At 42.3% G+C, this 20,939-nt stretch overlaps 1 protein-coding gene across 4 annotated transcripts in view; it reads left to right on the top strand.

The window, feature by feature from the left end:
• PRKCZ (protein kinase C zeta) overlaps positions 1-20,939 on the top strand; it is a 208,129-nt gene that overhangs the window by 153,285 nt on the left and 33,905 nt on the right. For all 4 annotated transcript variants that reach the window (XM_077250091.1, XM_077250089.1, XM_077250093.1 and 1 more), the window contains 4 exons: positions 2,174-2,261; positions 5,654-5,773; positions 6,943-7,022; positions 7,360-7,449. In XM_077250091.1, coding sequence (XP_077106206.1) covers positions 2,174-2,261; positions 5,654-5,773; positions 6,943-7,022; positions 7,360-7,449 — 378 coding nt within the window. The remainder of the gene's footprint in view (positions 1-2,173; positions 2,262-5,653; positions 5,774-6,942; positions 7,023-7,359; positions 7,450-20,939) is intronic.

Below are 20,939 nucleotides of genomic sequence, written 5' to 3'. Positions count from 1 at the left end.
TCAGTGTTGTGGGCGGGGTTATAAAGAGCAGCACGTCCATGCTGAACTTTCCTCCCACCTCTCATCTAACTTGCTCTTTGACAATTTACAATCTGGTTTCCGTCCCCGTCACTCAACTGAGACAGCCCTGACCAAAATCACTAACGATCTACTTACAGCCAAAGCTAACGGACAATACTCTATACTCCTCCTTCTAGACCTGTCCTCTGCTTTCGACACAGTTGACCACTGCCTCCTACTACAGATCCTCTCCTCCTTTGGCATCAAAGACCTCACCCTATCCTGGATCTCCTCATACCTTGCCAACCGCACAATCAGCGTCTCCCACTCCCACACCACCTCCTCATCCCACCCTCTCTCTGTTGGAGTCCCCCAAGGCACTGTCCTAGGACCCCTACTCTTCTCAATCTATACACTTGGCCTGGGACAACTCATAAGTCTCATGGCTTACAGTACCATCTTAATGTGCTGATGACACTCAGATCTACCTCTCTGGCCCAGACGTCGCCTCTCTGCTGTCCAGAATCCCGGAGTGTCTATCAGCTATATCCTCCTTCTTCTCCTCTCGCTTCCTCAAACTCAATGTGGACAAATCTGAACTCATCATCTTTCCTCCATCTCATAGATCTTCCTTAACCTGACCTATCTATTGCAATTAACGACATCAAGCTTTCCCCCGTACCGGAAGTCCGCTGTCTCGGAGTAACTCTCGACTCTGCCCTGTCCTTCAAACCGCACATCCAAGCTCTTTCCACCTCCTGTCGCCTCCAGCTCAAAATATCTCCAGAATCCGTCCTTTCCTCAATTGTCAATCTACTAAAATTCTTGTGCATGCCCCCATCTCCTGCCTTGACTACTGCAACAACCTTTTCTGTGGCCTCCCTGCTAACACCCTTACACCTCTCCAGTCCATCCTTAACTCTGCTGCCCGACTAATTCATCTATCTCCTCGCTACTCCTCCACTTCCCCCCTCTGCAAATCTCTTCACTGGCTCCCATACCCACAGCGTATCAAGTTCAATTTACTAACACTGACCTACAAAGCCATCCATAACCTGTCTCCTCCATATATCTCTGAACTAATCTCCCGATATCTTCCCTCACGTAATCTCCGGTCCTCCCAAGACCTCCTTCTCTCCTCCACACTTATTCGCTCCTCACCCAACTGCCTCCAAGACTTCTCCCGAATATCACCAATCCTCTGGAATTCTTTGCCCCAACACGTCCGACTCTCAACCACATTCGGATCCTTCAGACGGAACCTGAAAACCCAGCTCTTCAGGAAAGCCTACAGCCTGCACTGACCCCGCTGCCTCCTCATCACTACCGAAGCTACCGCCTCACCAACACCGGAGCTGCTGCAACACTCAACCTACTGTCTCCTTCCCCATCATCCTGTAGAGTATAAGCCCGCAAGGGCAGGGTCCTTGCCCCTCTATCAGTCTGTCATTGTTAGTTTGCTTACTGTAAGTGATATCTGTAATTTGATAAAATCACTTTATCAGTAGATGATCAAAACTACAGAAAGTAGTGAAGTGACACCGCTGAAATCAGGGTCTTTGTCTCTAAATTTATTCTGCTCTCAGATTAGGTGACAAGAACCTGATAATCCTTTTAATGATTTTATATTGTGTAAAAAAGGGATAATGTCAGATTTGGGTCTTGTGGGTATAGGCACTTTTATATTGGCTGTAAAAAAGTCGATCATTGGGCCGTGTGAACATGGCAGTGATTAGCTGATGATTGCACAACCTCTAGTTTGCCGGCAGACAACCCATTTTATACCGGCCTAAAAATGTTAGTTGGTAGCGCATCTTCCAGTGTAAACGGGCTGCACTACCACCAACCGACTAACTCTATGGGGACATTTTGCATTGACCCATGTAAGAGGCGTTAAATGAGCGCCTATTCTCTGTATTAATTTGCTTTGAAAATGTTGTGAACACCTGTAAAAAAAACAAAAAACATTTTAAACATGTCCGTCTGGACAGAACGAAAAGTACAAGGGCTGAACTTTTGCTCAGCCTGATTGATACGTGGCTGTGTATCCTCCAAATTGCACCCAATGAAACCCTATGGAAACTTCACTTTGGGAACTACTCAAATAAAAGTATTAAGGATTTGTTTTACTATTTAAGTTGGATAAGTTGGGATCACCGTCCATCTGTTACAGGAGGGTCTAGGACCCGGGGACACGACGAGCACTTTCTGCGGAACGCCAAATTACATCGCTCCTGAAATCCTCAGAGGAGAGGAGTATGGTGAGTAGCTACCATGATCTGGAATTAATCTCTAGTAATCCCATCTGACCTTATTAATTCCTCGCTGCATGAATAAGTAAATCAATATGAATTACTTTGTGGTGAAGTAGATCAATTAAATATTCTTGAAGTAATGTCCCATGTTGTGGTCTCCTATACTAATCCAGTCACTCGGCTGGCAGAAAGCGGTGAGAAAAATCACCTTATTGTGATGTAGTTGACATAAAAAAACAACTTTTTAAGCACAAATATTAACCCCTTACTGACCTCGGACGGGGTCCGCTCCCCTGCTTTGATGCAGGGCTCCGCGGTGAGCCCGCATCAAAGCCGGGACATGTCAGCTGTTTTGAACAGCTGACATGTGCCCGCAATAGCGGTGGGTGAAATCACGATTCACCCGCCGCTATTAACTAGTTAAATGCTGCTGTCAAACGCAGACAGCGGCATTTAACTACCGCACCTGGCCGGGCGGCCGGAAATGAGCGCATCACCGACCCCCGTCACATGATCGGAGGTCGGCGATGCTTCTCCATTGTAACCATAGAGGTCCTTGAGACCTCTATGGTTACAGATCCCCGGCAACTGTGAGCGCCACCCTGTGGTCGGCGCTCACAGCACACCTAATTTTCTGCTGCATAGCAGCGAACAGCAGATCGCTGCTATGTAGCAGAGGCGATCGTGCTGTGCCTGCTTTTAGCCTCCCATGGAGGCTATTGAAGCATGGCAAAAGTTAGAAAAAAAAAAAAGTTAAAAAAAATGTGAAAAAAATAAAAAAAAATATAAAAGTTTAAATCACCCCCCTTTCGCCCCAATCAAAATAAATAAAAATAAAAAAAAAAAAAAAAAATCAAACCTACACATATTTGGTATCGCCACGTTCAGAATCGCCCGATCTATCAATTTAAAAAAAAGCATTAACCTGATCGCTAAACGGCGTAACGAGAAAAAAATCGAAACGCCAGAATTACATTTTTTTGGTCGCCGCGATATTGCAAAATCCATTAAGGGGCGATCAAAAGAACGTATCTGCACCGAATTGGAATCATTAAAAACGCCAGCTCGGCACGCAAAAAATAAGCCCTCAACCGACCCCAGATCATGAAAAATGGGGACGCTACGAGTATCGGAAAATGGCGCTTTTATTTTTTTTTTTTAGCAAAGTTTGGAATTTTTTTTCACCACTTAGGTAATAAATAACCTAGTCATGTTAGGTGTTTATGAACTCGTAGTGACGTGGAGAATCATAATGGCAGGTCAGTTTTAGCATTTAGTGAACCTAGCAAAAAAGCCAAGCAAAAAACAAGTGTGGGATTGCACTTTTTTTTGCAATTTCACAGCACTTGAAATTTTTTTCCCGTTATCTAGTACACGACATGGTAAAACCAATGATGTCGTTCAAAAGTACAACTCGTCCCGCAAAAAATAAGCCCTCACATGGCCAAATTGACGGAAAAATAAAAAAGTTATGGCTCTGGGAAGGAGGGGAGGGGAGTGAAAAACGAACACGGAAAAACGAAAAATCCCAAGGTCATGAAGGGGTTAATGATCCATACATCTGCCATGATACACTTTATTGATCGATGATTCTGTAAGAAATAAAAAAATCCTGTGTGCCTCTATATAAAATCAGCATGGAAATATAGTATACCAGGCTACGCTGGCTTTTTACGGATTACACCGGTCGTAAGATGTATCTCCTTTTAATCTGTTCTACACCAGCCATAAGATGTAACTTCTTTTAACGTCTTGTTGAGATATAGATAGATGGATAGATATAATATAATATATATAGTACATAGTACAATATTGCACGATCTGGGAGGCTTGCCAATGCAATGTGGGCTCAGGAACGGAGTATGTGCCACCGATAGCGAGTGTCAGCTGCCACCCTGCTACAAGAGTCAGGATTGTAGAAGTATTTTCCCAACTGTTTAACTTCTTAGATGTCACAGTCACTAATGGAAATGGCATCTAAGTGATTAGACAGTCAGGGTGCTGCCCCATCTGATGGCCATTTTCAGGCAAGAGGGAACAATACATGTTGTAGGGCTGCGCTGCTGAAAGGAAAGTCTTTGGCCAATAGTACATAAAACGGTTTTCATTACCACATCTTGTTTTGAACACCAGCTTCTTTTTGAAGTGGGGTAAAAACAAAATACCAAATGGCCATCTTGGCACTGTTGTGAGCCTGACCACCATATGATACTGTGCAATGCAGAAGTATTGGGAATCGATCACGTCCTTTAGTGGTTAAGTCCCCCCAACCATCATATCATGATCCATACTATAAAACCAACGTTTTATGCACCCCACCAACGAATGTAAAAAAAAATATATATATATATATATATATATATATATATATATATATATATATATATTACATTAAAGTAAAAAACAAAACGGCAATCCTATAAAAACACTGGAACGCTTAGCAAATGCGTTTGCTAAGATTTCCAATGTTTTTCCAGTTTTGGGGTTGAGGCTTTTCTCTATTTCTGTATGAATAAATTCATGGCTATTAACAAAAGACTCTGATGCTGGAATCCTTAGCATTTCTTATCTCACTTACAAGTTTTCGTGCAATCGATCTTCCTATGGGTGAGCAGACTTTTTTTTTTTTTCTTTATTTTTATTCCATTTTTGGGGAGTTGGAATGAACAATCTATATATATGAGGCATCGTGATTACTCGCTAATCCCGCCCCCTGCACAGTAGCTCCGCCCCACACACATCACCACACACAATCCCGCCCTCCCACATTACCACACATAATCCCGCCCCCACATTACCACACATAATCCCGCCCCCCACATTACCACACACAACCCCGCCCCCATTACCACACACAATCCCGCCCCCACCACATAACCACACATAATCCCGCCCCCCAGAGGCTGTCCCCACACATTACCACACGAGGCTGCGTCCCCACACATTACCACACGAGGCTCCGTCCTCACACATTACCACACGAATCCAGTTTGCTTTTGATTTTACACTGTGAATAAAATGTTAGTATTATTCTCATTTTTAATTATTATTATTATTAACTTTTAAGTTAATTTACCACCTGCGTAAGCGCTATTGAATGTTGTCATTATTTACGTTAGTTTAATCACTAGCAGCGTTAATTAGATAGCAATGAGCATGCCGAACGTTAGCTGGCTGGAAACAGCTAGTTAAAAAAATAAAGTGTAACATTTGGTGCAATTGGTAGAAATAAAAGAAAACACTTGCACCAGGAAACAAACTTGTATACAACTACATATATGGAAAAATCAATGTTAAGGTTCTCTGAAAGGTGGGGATGAAAAACAACAAAAGAATGAAAGTTGCTGTGTCTTTTCAGTAGTTGTGAAAACAGTTTGACGTTTATTTTCACGTGACAGGTTTCAGTGTGGATTGGTGGGCTCTCGGGGTCTTGATGTTTGAAATGATGGCTGGAAGATCTCCATTTGATATCATTACTGACAATCCAGACATGAACACTGAAGATTATCTTTTCCAAGGTCTGTATAGGCTAAGAAAAAGAATAGTTTTTTTTGTTTTATTTTTGGCTAAATCAGTAGAATAAAATTATTTGTTTTGAAATTGTGCACGGCTATTTCCAAATCATTCCAAGTATGGCTGTGGCAGCCACCGCACAAAGAAGGAATCCCGGGGATAGGCCATATAAATGTGTGTGATGGGAACACTCCTTTAGGGAAAGTATCATTAATCTCTGCATGACAGGATAAATCAGGTCACCTTATTTGAAGGCTGTGGGAATCCTCGGCATGGAGACATTTCACTACTTGAACACGATGTACAAAGTTGGCCATAACTAAGGACATACAGTAGCTGTGTCCAAAACGCTTTGGAAAGATGTAATGATTTCTTTTGGAATTGTCCCTAGGTTGTAAAGATGTTGAGATAAAAATGGTTATTGATTTTAATCTAAACCTGAAGGAAATCTTTAAGAGTTTGTTATATCTTTGATCTCCCCTTCCAGTAGCCTATAGTCTTCCTTTTGCTGCTGCAGTCTCTTTGGAAGTTTAGAAACCACTTAATTCTCCAAAAATTGTTTAAATGTATACAGTAAGTTTAATACAGGAATGAGGGGGGCGCACAGCTGTAGTATAACTCATGTACAGACACAATGGGAGTAAAAGTGGAAAAATATCTACTGGTAATTGGTGAAATGTTGAGTAAATCGCTGACATCACACCTGAAGGAGCCTGCGACACTCAGCAGGTCTATTGTAAAAGGATCACGCACCAGAAGTAGGGACAACTACTTATGTAATGATAGTGTAGGTAGTGGAGAAACAAATGGGTAAATTCTTCTCTGCTCTATAGAAAGGATAAAGGATGAAGTGGTTTAATGGTCAGCGCGTTTCTTCCTGAAGTTGTATACTTCGAAACTCGTTCATGATTAAACAATTTCTACTCGGATTGGCATTCTTTATCCTTTGTACACGGCAGGGCAGAATTAACCCATTTGTTTCTCCTCTACCTACACTTTCATCTCCTTGTGGGTCTGTAGCAGCCTAATGTGTTCTCAGTGGTTGTGTGCACACAATTATGCAATTACTCAGATAAGACCCTATTTTGCGCTTACTTATTAAATGATAAATACTCCATAGTTTTTTACCATTGTTCTTTATAGAATAAAACTAATTATTCATTTATCTGACCAGTTATCCTAGAGAAGCCCATAAGGATTCCAAGGTTCCTGTCTGTGAAAGCTTCCCATGTCCTCAAAGGATTTTTAAATAAGGTAAGCGGAGGAAAATCCTTTATCGATTAATGGCTGCGCTGCTGGAAATCTGGATTAGGAATGGGGAGCTTTATTTACAGACGCGTTTTGAAGCCAGACTGACAAACCACAATACAAACGTACCAGCAGCGCAACCATTAATGGGTTTCTTAGTAGCACAAACTTTGAGGGTCATTTATTAAAATTTTGCTTTCCTTCAGACCTTTAGAAAAAAAGATGCAAAGTGATGGGCACAAACCATTGTTTTGACATTCAACATTAAATGAATATTACACTGGTATTTATTTTATAATCGTCTGTTTATTTATGTCATGAAATGTCCTTTTTTGTTTTATAGGATCCCAAAGACAGACTTGGATGCCAACTTCAGACAGGCTTTACTGATATTAAGTCGCATACGTTTTTCCGCAGCATAGACTGGGATATGGTAAGCAAAAAACTGTTATTGTCCAGAACAGGAAATCGAAAAACTAAATAAATCATGCTTTTATAGTACAAGATTTTAAGAAATAAACCACTTTGTAGCTATTTATGTGCTTTTACACTCACAAAATCAACCCTCCATTGTGTAAACCTGTCCAGAGTTTATTTTATTTTAACACGAGATGCCATATTTTCTACAAAGGGGTAATTATGGTAAGAAAAAAATGTATTCACTGAAGGAGCTTTACTATACACAATGACACAATGAGAAACCCTTCAAATCTGTTTGCAACAAGCGTCTTGGTCGTGTAAATGGGAACATGTGCCTAAAGTGCTTGTTGCTTGGCGTGATTTTAATGTGTTTTAAAAAAAAAAACTGGAGTCAATTCTTTGCGTTTAAATCGTGGTAAAATGCACTTTTAAGCAGTTTTTGAGCAGAAACGTGTAAATAAATCACATTGATACTCCCCATATTAGAAATAAAAAATAATCAAAAGCCACGTCAAATCACGGGTCTATTACAAATGATTTTTTGATGTTTTTTTCAGCAGGAAAAATCTGTTTAAAAAAAACAACAAAAAAAACGTGACCATACCCCAGCCCTCTTCATTTTGCTGATCAATGGGCATACTTGAATTTGGTCCACTGCAAATAAGACCCCATAAGGGAATAGTCAGACAGCTGTATAAATCTGACTGAGATCGGACCCCAATGCATGGACTAGCCTCGGCTCTCCGGACTTGAGCATGACAGCTGCAATGAAATACATGAAGTTGTCACCCTTGGGTCAGGAGAGCCATGACCAATCCGTACATTGTGGTCTGATTTATACGGCAGTCTGCGCCCTAAAAACTGGCCATCAGTGGAATGGTTATAAAGAGCCCCTTATACATATATCCAGAGACTGTAATTGCCTTAATGCCCAGTAGATGGCAGCTGTGATCTGTATATTATTAGAAGTTGCTCAAGAGCTGGTGATTGATACTTCCAGTACTTTCTAATTTGGAGGACAGTCTAGGTTGTTGCCCTATATCTTTCCATGCAATAATAAATTCAGAAATATTTTTTGTGTTTTTTTTTTTTTTTAATTAAATAGTTTTACTTGTTTCCAGTCTATTTTAGACACTAATAAAGTTAGCAAAAGATTATTTTTGGCTGAGTATTGGCTGAGCAGAGACATCCTGCTCTGTGCTGACAGATCTGTCTGCAGATGGTGTCTGTCATTAGCTAACACTAAAGTTGGTCATAGATAGAACTCTTTTTGGATTATAGTCACCCAGATGTGTCATCGCTCCATGGTGAGGCGTAAGGACCCCCTATGCACAGGTATGGGGTTATTGGTTCGGCCGACAGTCTAATGTTTGTAAGGATCGGCCGTGTCTGATTTACTGATCGATTTGTTCTCTAAGGCTACGTTCACATTTGCGTTGTGCGCCGCAGCGTCGGCGCCGCAGCGCACAACGCAAACAAAAACGCGGCAAAACGCACGCTAAAACGCATGTCCATGCGCCCCCATGTTAAATATAGGGGCGCATGACGCATGCGGCGGCGCTGACCGCAAATGTGAACGTAGCCTAAGTGATTAGATGACACCAGAGAGGTCAGACGGTGGCTCTCGTAGAGAATAGTGAGCGCTTCTGTGTATGGGAGAGAGCTGCTGGCCGAACAATATGTATGAGGGGATTAAATCTCTATAGAATAGGATTGATAATGGCCGTATTAAAGGAAGGGGTCGATGTTGTGCTGCTTTGGAGAGCAGAGATGGGATACAATGCAAAAACGAGATGCCATAGATCTCAACAGGAAACTCTGCATGTAGCAATAGTCAGTACGGTGGTCCTGGATGGGCAAGGTGATTATTTGCTATTGAGGCTAATGCAGGAGTAAGGGTACCGTCACACAGTGCAATTTTGATCGCTACGACGGCACGATTCGTGACGTTGCAGCGTCGTATATTTATCGCTCCAGCGTCGTATACTGCGGTCACACGTTGCAATACACGGCGCTGGAGCGATAATTTCATGATGTATTTGCGATGTAGAAGCCGTTGGTTACTGTGCGCACATCGTATACAACCTGTGTCACACGATGCAATCATGCCGCCACAGCGGGACACTAGACGAAAGAAAGAAAGTTTCAAACGATCTGCTACGACGTACGATTCTCAGCGGGGATCCGGATCGCAGGAGCGTGTCAGACACAACGATATCGTAACGATATCGCTAGAACGTCACGAATCGTGCCGTTGTAGCGATCAAAATTGCACTGTGTGACAGTACCCTAAGATTTGAGAATGCAAATCTCTCAGAACAGAACGTGACGATGGAGGAATACTGATCACCACCGCTCTTCTGGGATGAAACGTGGGGGACTGTTTATGTAACTAGAAGAAGGTTTCCTCTTTTCCAGGCACATAACAGAAAAAATGTTGTGTGTCTTCCAAGTGGAGAATGTAATTCTTTCAATGTGGTTACCAATGCTGCTGTAGTGCATTGATGAATTGCCGCTTTCGTCTATATTGGGGCATATTTAGCACCAGTAGGGTCACGGAGCTAAATGCGGCTGCTTTATTTTGCAGTAACAATATGCCATCTAGTGGCCACGAGCAGGATAGCTAACGACTTAAGTGTTTCCATCTCTGTAGGTAATTACTGAAATATAAGAATGTTTTCAGCTGAATTCCTTGCTGAAAACTAATTGGGGAAATCAACCAAAATCAGAAGTTCTACAAATTTGTTTCCCATGTGATTCATTACCTTACTAATTGGCCTGTGATTAGACAAACGTTAGAGGGGTGCTACTATTGGTTCCTGTTATTGTTCCCGATCAGTTTTTCTTAGTCTGGTGAAGCAATGTTTGGCACCGGCTCTGCTTTTTGGTTATTTCCATTGTTCTCCTTGGTCACCAGAACAAAGAAAGTAATGGAAGGTTCTGACTTCCTGACATAAAGAATGTGAACAGTGACCAATGGACCCCATTGACTATAATGAGACCCTGCGTTTTGCTTACCAGTGGATTTGTACTGATCTAATACACAGGTTATCTTGCAGGGGTTCAGGATGACATGGAGGTTTGTCTGGTGGGGTGGATGTACCAGAGGTTGGTGTTATTTTTGCATACCTGGTCGAGTTTCCAGGTTATGTCTCACACTTTTACTGCTTTCCTGTTATGCTCGGGTTATACGAGGGTTATTAACCCTGTAATGTGTGCAGAGTTATCATCATTCTCCCTCCTTCTCCACCCTTATTTTTCCTTTTTAGCATGGTCCCTCTGTACCTTGGCAGTAGATGAGTGAACTGTATGGTTAATATCCCCTGTGGTAAAGGTCACTTCTTTCCTGTAAACTGACATGTGCTGGGATTTCTGCAAGGAAACGGACATCTCATTACACATCTATTTGTTCTGCTATTTATTTGTATGAGCAAGGCTGCTCCGCTACACGGAGATCATTTCCACCGCAGCGCCTGGCTGCAGTCACAGATGAAAGGCAGAAATGTTGTCTGATCACAGCTAAATAGCAGCCACAGAACGCTGCCACCAGTCGAAGGATGTGTCTTCATTTGGTCCGCTCCCCCCAGTGCGCTCTCATGGTGCACGGGCTCCGGCTTTTATTATTTTGCTTCCTAACAGGCTTATTTAAATCTCTAGAGATGGATAGAAAGGATCAGCCCAGGAGTGTTCTTTCTCTTTTTTTTTTTTTTTCCATCAATGTTTGAGTCTATTAAAATCCTGCCTGCATTGACGGATCACTCTGTGGTCAGTGCCAGTGATGGGGCGAGGGTAACTGCGGTCAGCGCCCAGCAGCTCGGGATCTATGGGAAAAGTTCTGCCACATTTTACCTTCAAACACATCGATTGTGCTTCACCGTTAATAACGTATTGAATGATCTGGGTGTGCGGAGCCTGATCGGCATTTGGGGAGCACAGTGTGAGTCTGAGGAGCTGTCAGCTTAATGATGATTAAATATATATTATAAGCCTTTCTTGGAGGATCGAGCTCAATTGTAGGGGGCAAAACCTATATCTTTACAGAGGCCCTGCACTGCCATAAAACAGCAATGCTATAACAACTTATATTCCTGTTTTATTCCTCCTGGAAATATATGAATAAAGTAGCTGGGTATTGTCCTTCTTCTGTGCCTACACAAACTGACCCTGTCCCAATGAGTGCCCACAATGTCAGAATTTAGGTTACTCACTTATACAGTACTTTACAGACGTCATCATCACTGTCCCCATTGGGGCTAATAATCCACAATCCCTATCAGTATGTCTTTGGAGTGTGGGAGGAAACCAGAGAACCCGGAGGAAATCCACGCAAACACGGGGAGAACATACAAACTCCTTGCAGATGTTGTCCTTGGTGGGATTTGAACCCTGGACTGCTAAGCAATAGTGCTACTCACTGATCCACTGTACAGTTCTAATCACTGAGCCACCGTGCAGCGGCATGCCATATTACCAAATGACAACACCCAATTTTCAGCTCATGCATTTCTTTGTCATAGGATATTTAATCAATAAATATTTTAACCAGGCTGAATAAAGTTTTAAAACTAAAAAAAAAACTTCACAGGAAAAAAACTAAACACCTTCTCCATAAGATGGTTTATTTTGTCAGTGATAATAATAATAAAAAAAATGCACAAGGAGATTTATTAAGTCAAATGACACCCCCCCCCCCCCCCCATACCTCTCAAAAAAAAAAAGTATTTTGTGACTTGCACCATATTTTATCATGGTTTTCGACACCTTTTGTGCTGTCTGCCAAAGGAACGTGGCTTTATGATGGGGGTAACATGCAACTCTGTGCAAACAAAAAAAAAACTAAATTTGGCCCAACTATTTTGTACGCAATCAAGTTCATTGAGGTCTCACCAGTTTAAGCATTTTAAAATGGCGACATCACAGAATAGTTGCTGTGGAATTGAGTAAAACATAGTTTTTAATTTTTAATTTCTCCTCTCCGTTACTGCAGAGATATTAGTTTGTAACGTTTTGGTTATAATTTGTTTTAGTTCAACTGGGCGTTACCAGAGATTGGTCAACCTAATGTAGAGGAAGTAGTACACCCCCCGGACACCAATCATAAGCAGGCATAGTCGGCCTTCCTCTCCTCACTGATCTCTGCAGCACTGTGTGGAGATACAGCAGAGCTTAGATATGTGTCATTATAAACACTTCCAGATCTCATCTCACTTTTCCCCCACACTGACTGTTAGATGAGATCTGGAAGTGTTTATAATGATACATAACTCAGCATAACTGAAACTCATTTTTGGGTGAAAAGGAAAAAACTTTTATATGTACATATAAATGTAGTTTTATTCTAAAATATGTAGCCATGCAAAATAACAAAAAAAATATAATAGGCCATGAGTGTTAAAATAGACCAGTCATGAAGTGGTTAATATTATTGGCCATTTACCTTCCTTCACTGCTCTGATATCAGGCACCAGATAATATCCAGTTACATTTTATCTTCTATTAGGATTTATGTAGATGCTGCATTGATTTCTCTCCTATTTGGTAAATTATATCTGCATATCACAAGCAGTGAATAGAGGATGGGGGATACAAAAACAACATATAGTGACAAAGTGATCTATTAAGCCGGACACCAGGCTGAGAAATATACAATCTGACACATTGGCATAAAGTGTTGCACAATCCAATAGTAAAAGGTGATGTCCATGATATTCTGCAACCTTAACTAACAATATTGTAACAGGACCTTGTTAAATGAATGCGAAAAGGCGAATAATTGCCAAATAGTGGCCAAGGACTGCTATAGTGACAGCTGATAAATCACTCATTTTATGTGTATGGTCTCATTCTGATCAATGTCTGTCTAAACACAGTAGTTCATAGTACAAAACCAAATCCCCTTTCATCACATGATTGAGATATTTCTTCTGCTCATTAGATGTCATGTAGAAAATATTAAAAATAGACTGAGCTGACTGATATTCCTTATTTATGGGACCTTGTAGCATCACCATTATTCATTATAAATAAGCAGCCCCTTTTAATGGTTACTGCCTATTGACGGTATACAGAATGTGAGGAAACACTGGGGCAAATGATCTAAAGGCCGGCAATGCATAAGTTGGTCTTTATACCCAGAGAAATTATTAAAATGCAGCAAACTTATTAAAGGGAATCTCTCAGTAGGTTTTTGCTACTTAATTTGAGAGGAGCATGTTGTAGGTGTAGAGACTCTGATTCCAGCGATGTGCCACTTACTGGGCTGCTTGTAGGGTCAATAAAATCAGTGTTTTATTAGTAGGAGATTATGACTGTAGTTCTCATGTTGTGTAACTCTGCCCCTAAGAGCTTTCTGTATACACTGTGCATAGGCAGAAAGTGTCCAATCAGTGGTGTGGGCGGGGTTCTACCGAGCTCCGCATTTAGAGAACTGCTAGATCTGCATCAGATAAAACTGTGACTTAATCAAAACTAGTGAGTGATATATTGTTGGAATCAGGGTCTCTGCCACTATATCATGCCAGTGTTAGATTAAATAACAAAAATCTGGTGAGCAGAGGTAGTGGTCTTGTAATAAATTGGGTGCATTTTGGGCAGCCCATGTGCCACAAAACAAAAGTCTAGATATATTTTTCACATAGTTTCTGCTAATTTCTGACAAACTACAGTAATTGTGCCTAGGCATCGATGACCCTGCCCTTCCCGAAAAATGATGGAAAAGAAAGGCAAAAAGTTGCACGTTAACCCCTTCACCCCCAAGGGTGGTTTGCACGTTAATGACCGGGCCAATTTTTACAATTCTGACCACTGTCCCTTTAGGAGGTTATAACTCTGGAACGCTTCAACGGATCTTGGCGATTCTGACATTGTTTTCTTGTGACATATTGTACTTCATGATAGTGGTAAAATTTCTTCGATATAACTTGCGTTTATTTGTGAAAAAAACGGAAATTTGGCGAAAATTTTGAAAATTTTGCAATTTTCCAACTTTGAATTTTTATGCCCTTAAATCACAGACATATGTCACGCAAAATACTTAATAAGTAACATTTCCCACATGTCTACTTTACATCAGCACAATTTTGGAACCAAAATTTTTTTTTGTTAGGGAGTTATAAGGGTTAAAAGTTGACCAGAAATTTCTCATTTTTACAACACCATTTTTTTTTAGGGACCACATCTCATTTGAAGTCATTTTGAGGGGTCCATATGATGGAAAATACCCAAGTGTGACACCATTCTAAAAACTGCACCCCTCAAGGTGCTCAAAACCACACTCAAGAAGTTTATTAACCCTTCAGGTGTTTCACAGGAATTTTTGGAATGTTTAAATAAAAATGAACATTTAATTTTTTTTCACACAAAATTTATTTCAGCTCCAATTTGTTTTATTTTACCAAGGGTAACAGGAGAAAATAGACTGCAAAAGTTGTTGTACAATTTGTCCTGAGTACGCTGATACCCCATATGTGGGTGTAAACCATTGTTTGGGCGCATGGCAGAGCTTGGAAGGGAAGGAGCGCCATTTGACTTTTCAATGCAAAATTTACTGGAATTGAGATGGGACGCCATGTTGCGTTTGGAGAGCCCCTGATGTGCCTAAACATTGAAACCCCCTACAAGTGACACCATTTTGGAAAGTAGACCCCCTAAGGAACTTATCTAGATGTGTGGTGAGCACTTTGACCCACCAAGTGCTTCACAGAAGTTTATAATGCAGAGCCGTAAAAATAAAAAATCATATTTTTTCACAAAAATGATCTTTTCGCCCCCAATTTTTTATTTTCCCAAGGGTAAGAGAAGAAATTGGTCCCCAAAAAATGTTGTGCAATTTGTCCTGAGTACGCAGATACCCCATATGTTGGGGTAAACCACTGTTTGGGCGCATGGCAGAGCTTGGAAGGGAAGGAGCGCCATTTGACTTTTCAATGCAAAATTGACTGGAATTGAGATGGGACGCCATGTTGCGTTTGGAGAGCCCCTGATGTGCCTAAACATTGAAACCCCCTACAAGTGACACCATTTTGGAAAGTAGACCCCCTAAGGAACTTATCTAGATGTGTGGTGAGCACTTTGACCCACCAAGTGCTTCACAGAAGTTTATAATGCAGAGCCGTAAAAATAAAAAATCATATTTTTTCACAAAAATGATCTTTTCGCCCCCAATTTTTTATTTTCCCAAGGGTAAGAGAAGAAATTGGTCCCCAAAAAATGTTGTGCAATTTGTCCTGAGTACGCAGATACCCCATATGTTGGGGTAAACCACTGTTTGGGCGCATGGCAGAGCTTGGAAGGGAAGGAGCGCCATTTGACTTTTCAATGCAAAATTGACTGGAATTGAGATGGGACGCCATGTTGCGTTTGGAGAGCCCCTGATGTGCCTAAACATTGAAACCCCCTACAAGTGACACCATTTTGGAAAGTAGACCCCCTAAGGAACTTATCTAGATGTGTGGTGAGCACTTTGACCCACCAAGTGCTTCACAGAAGTTTATAATGCAGAGCCGTAAAAATAAAAAATCATATTTTTTCACAAAAATGATCTTTTCGCCCCCAATTTTTTATTTTCCCAAGGGTAAGAGAAGAAATTGGTCCCCAAAAAATGTTGTGCAATTTGTCCTGAGTACGCAGATACCCCATATGTTGGGGTAAACCACTGTTTGGGCGCATGGCAGAGCTTGGAAGGGAAGGAGCGCCATTTGACTTTTCAATGCAAAATTGACTGGAATTGAGATGGGACGCCATGTTGCGTTTGGAGAGCCCCTGATGTGCCTAAACATTGAAACCCCCCACAAATGACACCATTTTGGAAATTAGACCCCCTAAGGAACTTATCTAGATGTGTTTTGAGAGCTTTGCACCCCCAAGTGTTTCACTACAGATTATAACGCAGAGCCGTGAAAATAAAAATTCTTTTTTTTTTTCACAAAAATGATTTTTTAGCCCCCAGCTTTTGTATTTTTACAAGAGTAACAGAATAAATTGGACCCTACAAGTTGTTGTCCAATTTGTCCTGAGTACGCTGATACCCCCTATGTGGGGGGTAACCACTGTTTGGGCACATGACAGAGCTCGGAAGGGAAGGAGCGCCATTTGGAATGCAGACTTAAATGGATTGGTCTGCAGGCGTCACGTTGCATTTGCAGAGCCCCTGATGTACCCAAACAGTACAACCCCCCCACAAGTGACCCCATATTGGAAACTAGACCTCCCAAGGAACTTATCTAGATGTGTTGTGAGAACTTTGAACCCCCAAGTGTTTCACTACAGTTTGTAACGCAAAGCCGTGAAAATAAAAATTCTTTTTTTTTTTCACAAAAATGATTTTTTAGCCCCCAGCTTTGTATTTTTACAAGGGTAACAGAATAAATTGGACCCTACAAGTTGTTGTCCAATTTGTCCTGAGTACGCTGATACCCCCTATGTGGGGGGTAACCACTGTTTGGGCACATGACAGAGCTCGGAAGGGAAGGAGCGCCATTTGGAATGCAGACTTAAATGGATTGGTCTGCAGGCGTCACGTTGCATTTGCAGAGCCCCTGATGTACCCAAACAGTACAACCCCCCCACAAGTGACCCCATATTGGAAACTAGACCTCCCAAGGAACTTATCTAGATGTGTTGTGAGAACTTTGAACCCCCAAGTGTTTCACTACAGTTTGTAACGCAAAGCCGTGAAAATAAAAATTCTTTTTTTTTTTCACAAAAATGATTTTTTAGCCCCCAGCTTTGTATTTTTACAAGGGTAACAGAATAAATTGGACCCTACAAGTTGTTGTCCAATTTGTCCTGAGTACGCTGATACCCCCTATGTGGGGGGTAACCACTGTTTGGGCACATGACAGAGCTCGGAAGGGAAGGAGCGCCATTTGGAATGCAGACTTAAATGGATTGGTCTGCAGGCGTCACGTTGCATTTGCAGAGCCCCTGATGTACCCAAACAGTACAACCCCCCCACAAGTGACCCCATATTGGAAACTAGACCTCCCAAGGAACTTATCTAGATGTGTTGTGAGAACTTTGAACCCCCAAGTGTTTCACTACAGTTTACAACGCAGAGCCGTGAAAATAAAACATATTTTTTTCCCACAAAAATGATTTTTAGCCCCCCAAATTTTTATTTTCCCAAGGATAACAAGAGAACTTGGACCGCAGAAGTTGTTGTTCAATTTGTCCCGAGTACGCTGATAACACATATGTTGGGGTAAACCCCTTTTTGGACGCACGGGAGAGCTCGGAAGGGAAGGAGCACTGTTTTACTTTTTCAACGCAGAATTGGCTGGAATTGAGATCGGACGCCATGTCGCGTTTGGAGAGCCCCTGATGTGCCTGAACAGTGGAAACTCCCCAATTCTACCTGAAACCCTAACCCAAACACACCCCTAACCCTAATCCCAACGGTAACCCTAACCTCACCTCTAACCGTTTAATGAACATTTTCTGACAGTCATAAGTGCCACGTATTTAAGTGCCACATATTTAAGTGCCACGTATTTAAGTGCCACGTGTTTCAGTGCCACGTGTTTCAGTGCCACGTGTTTCAGTGCCACGATATTTCAGTGCCACGTATTTCAGTGCCACGTACTATAAATACTATAACTATGTGGTTATACGTGGCACTGAAATATCGTGGCACGTAAATACGTGGCACTTAAGTACGTGGCACTTAAGTACGTGGCACTTAAATACGTGGCACGTAAATACGTGGCACGTAAATACGTGGCACGTAAATACGTGGCACGTAAATACGTGGCACTTAAGTACGTGGCACTTAAGTACGTGGCACTTAAGTACGTGGCACTTATATACGTGGCACTTATATACGTGGCACTTATATACGTGGCACTTATATACGTGGCACTTATATACGTGGCCACTGAAATATCGTGGCACTTATATACGTATATAAACGTATATTTTAGTGCCACGTATTTCAGGTTAGGGGTAGGGTTAGGGGTAGGGTTTTTTTTGTTTGTTTGTTTTCTTGTGTTTTTCTATAAAAACGCATGCGTCTAAAAACGCATGCGTTTTACCACGTTTACATGCGTTTTTTCACACATGCGTTTTTTAAAAAAACGCATGCAGATAAAAACGCAAGTGTGAAACCAGCCTAAAAGACGCTTTTTATAGCAAAAAAGTTTTTGCGTCTCCACATTTTGAGACCTATAATTTTTCCACATTTTGGTCCACAGAGTCATGTGAGGTCTTGTTTTTTGTGGGACGAGTTGACGTTTTTATTGGTAACATTTTCGGACACGTGACCATTTTTGATCACTTTTTATTCCGATTTTTGTGAGGCAGAATGACCAAAAACCAGCTATTCATGAATTTCTTTTGGGAGAGGCGTTTATACCGTTCCGCGTTTGGTAAAATTGATAAAGCAGTTTTATTCGTCGGGTCAGTACGATTACAGCGATATCTCATTTATATAATTTTTTTATGTTTTGGCGCTTTTATACGATAAAAACTATTTTATAGAAAAAATAATTATTTTGGTATCGCTTTATTCTCAGGACTATAACTTTTTTATTTTTTTGCTGATGATGCTGTATGGCGGCTCGTTTTTTGCGGGACAAGATGACGTTTTCAGCGGTACCATGGTTATTTATATCCGTCTTTTTGATCGCGTGTTATTCCACTTTTTGTTCGGCGGTATGGTAATAAAGCGTTGTTTTTTGCCTCGTTTTTTTTTTTTTTTTCTTACGGTGTTTACTGAAGGGGTTAACTAGTGTGGCAGTTTTATAGGTTGGGTCGTTACGGACGCGGCGATACTAAATATGTGTACTTTTATTGTTTTTTTTATTTTATTTAGATAAAGAAATGTATTTATGGGAATAATATTTTATTTTTTTTTTCATTATTTTGGAATATTTTTTTTTTTTTTTTTTTACACATTTGGAAAATTTTTTTTTTAACTTTTTTACTTTGCCCCAGGGGGGGACAATACAGATCGGTGATCTGCCAGTTTGCATAGCACTCTGACAGATCACCGATCTGAGGAAAGTGCAGGCTGCTTCACAGTGCCTGCTCTGAGCAGGCTTCTGTGAAGCCACCTCCCTCCCTGCAGGACCCGGATCCGCGGCCATCTTGGATCCGGGTCTGGGAGCTGCAGGGAGGGAGGTAAGACCCTCGCAGCAACGCGATCACATCGCGTTGCTGCGGGGGGCTCAGGGAAGCCCGCAGGGAGCCCCCTCCCTGCGCGATGCTTCCCTGCACCGCCGGCACATCGCGATCATGTTTGATCGCGGTGTGCCGGGGGTTAATGTGCCGGGGGCGGTCCGTGACCGCTCCTGGCACATAGTGCCGGATGTCAGCTGTGATAATCAGCTGACACCCGGCCGCGATCGGCGGCGCTCCCCCCGGGAGCGCCGCTGATCGCGTATGACGTACTATCCCGTCGGCGGTCATGGGGGCCCACCCCACCTCGACGGGATAGTACGTCGGATGTCAGGAAGGGGTTAAAGTAACTGTTTTTATTTTTATAAATCAAAATTACACACGAAGACAAGAAACTTTGTAATAGAATCCGATTTCTCTGATATTTCGCCTCATAAACTGATCATTCCCTCCAGGTTCACAGGTAAATCGTGTCTTACGTGAGATGGAAGAAGTTGGTGCTCTTAAAGGGGTTGTCCACTACTTTCAATTAACCGCCCAATGTATCCCCCCGGGGCCCCTGATGAATTGTGTAATTACCTTCCGTTGCCGTTTTCGCCTGTGAGCGGCACTATGCTGGCGGCTGAGTCCGGGTCACGTGACCCCCAGGCTGCAGCCGCCGCATATTTCCGCCGACGTCACGTCAATTTTTCCCTTCCCCATGACAGCACCGGTACATGAGAGATGGTCCCGCCCCCAAGAACAGGAAACCTGCATAGGAGATAAAAGATGGGGGCGGCACCTCTCTCCTCAGTTTGGTTTCCTGTTCTTGCGGGGAACCTGCGGTGCTGCATGGGGAGAGGTCTCCCTCGCTAAGCCGGTCTCTGAACCGAGGTCCGCGGTGGGAGCAGCGGCGGCGGCGTACGCGCGTCGCCTCCATACCTGGAGCTGCAGGTGCGTCCTTCCCACTGCGGACTCCCCGGCGTCCGCTCCTGGCCGGAGGAGAAAAATGAGCGTGCCCATCACGACGCTGGCGCCGACTGAATGGGGAACTTCCGGGTGTAACCGGAAATGACGCTACACGCTGAAGAAGCGGTGTGCTGACACTCCCCGGGGGGGGGGAGGAAGTTCAGGGACGCACACACCGCTTCCTGCCCGCCTATATTTAAAACTACAAGGCGGCAAGCTGGCGCTGGGAACAGTCTCCTGCAAGATGGCAGATCTGAAGGAATCAGCGATCCCAGCAGACATCCCACAGCCTGTCGTGGTACTGAGGGTCCAGTGGGTGAGTGCCTTTGTAAGGCAAAGACATGTCAGTGACATTGTGTTTTTTGTATATATGCAGGGAAAGAAAGTTGCCTCTAAACAAAAGCATAAAGTATGTGCACTCTGTGATAGAAGCCTTCCCAA

The sequence above is a fragment of the Ranitomeya variabilis genome, chromosome 4 (genome assembly GCF_051348905.1).
Source record: "Ranitomeya variabilis isolate aRanVar5 chromosome 4, aRanVar5.hap1, whole genome shotgun sequence".
NCBI lineage: Eukaryota > Metazoa > Chordata > Amphibia > Anura > Dendrobatidae > Ranitomeya > Ranitomeya variabilis.
Note: the sequence above shows the minus strand (reverse complement) of the source record. Positions and strands in the feature narration are given on the sequence as shown.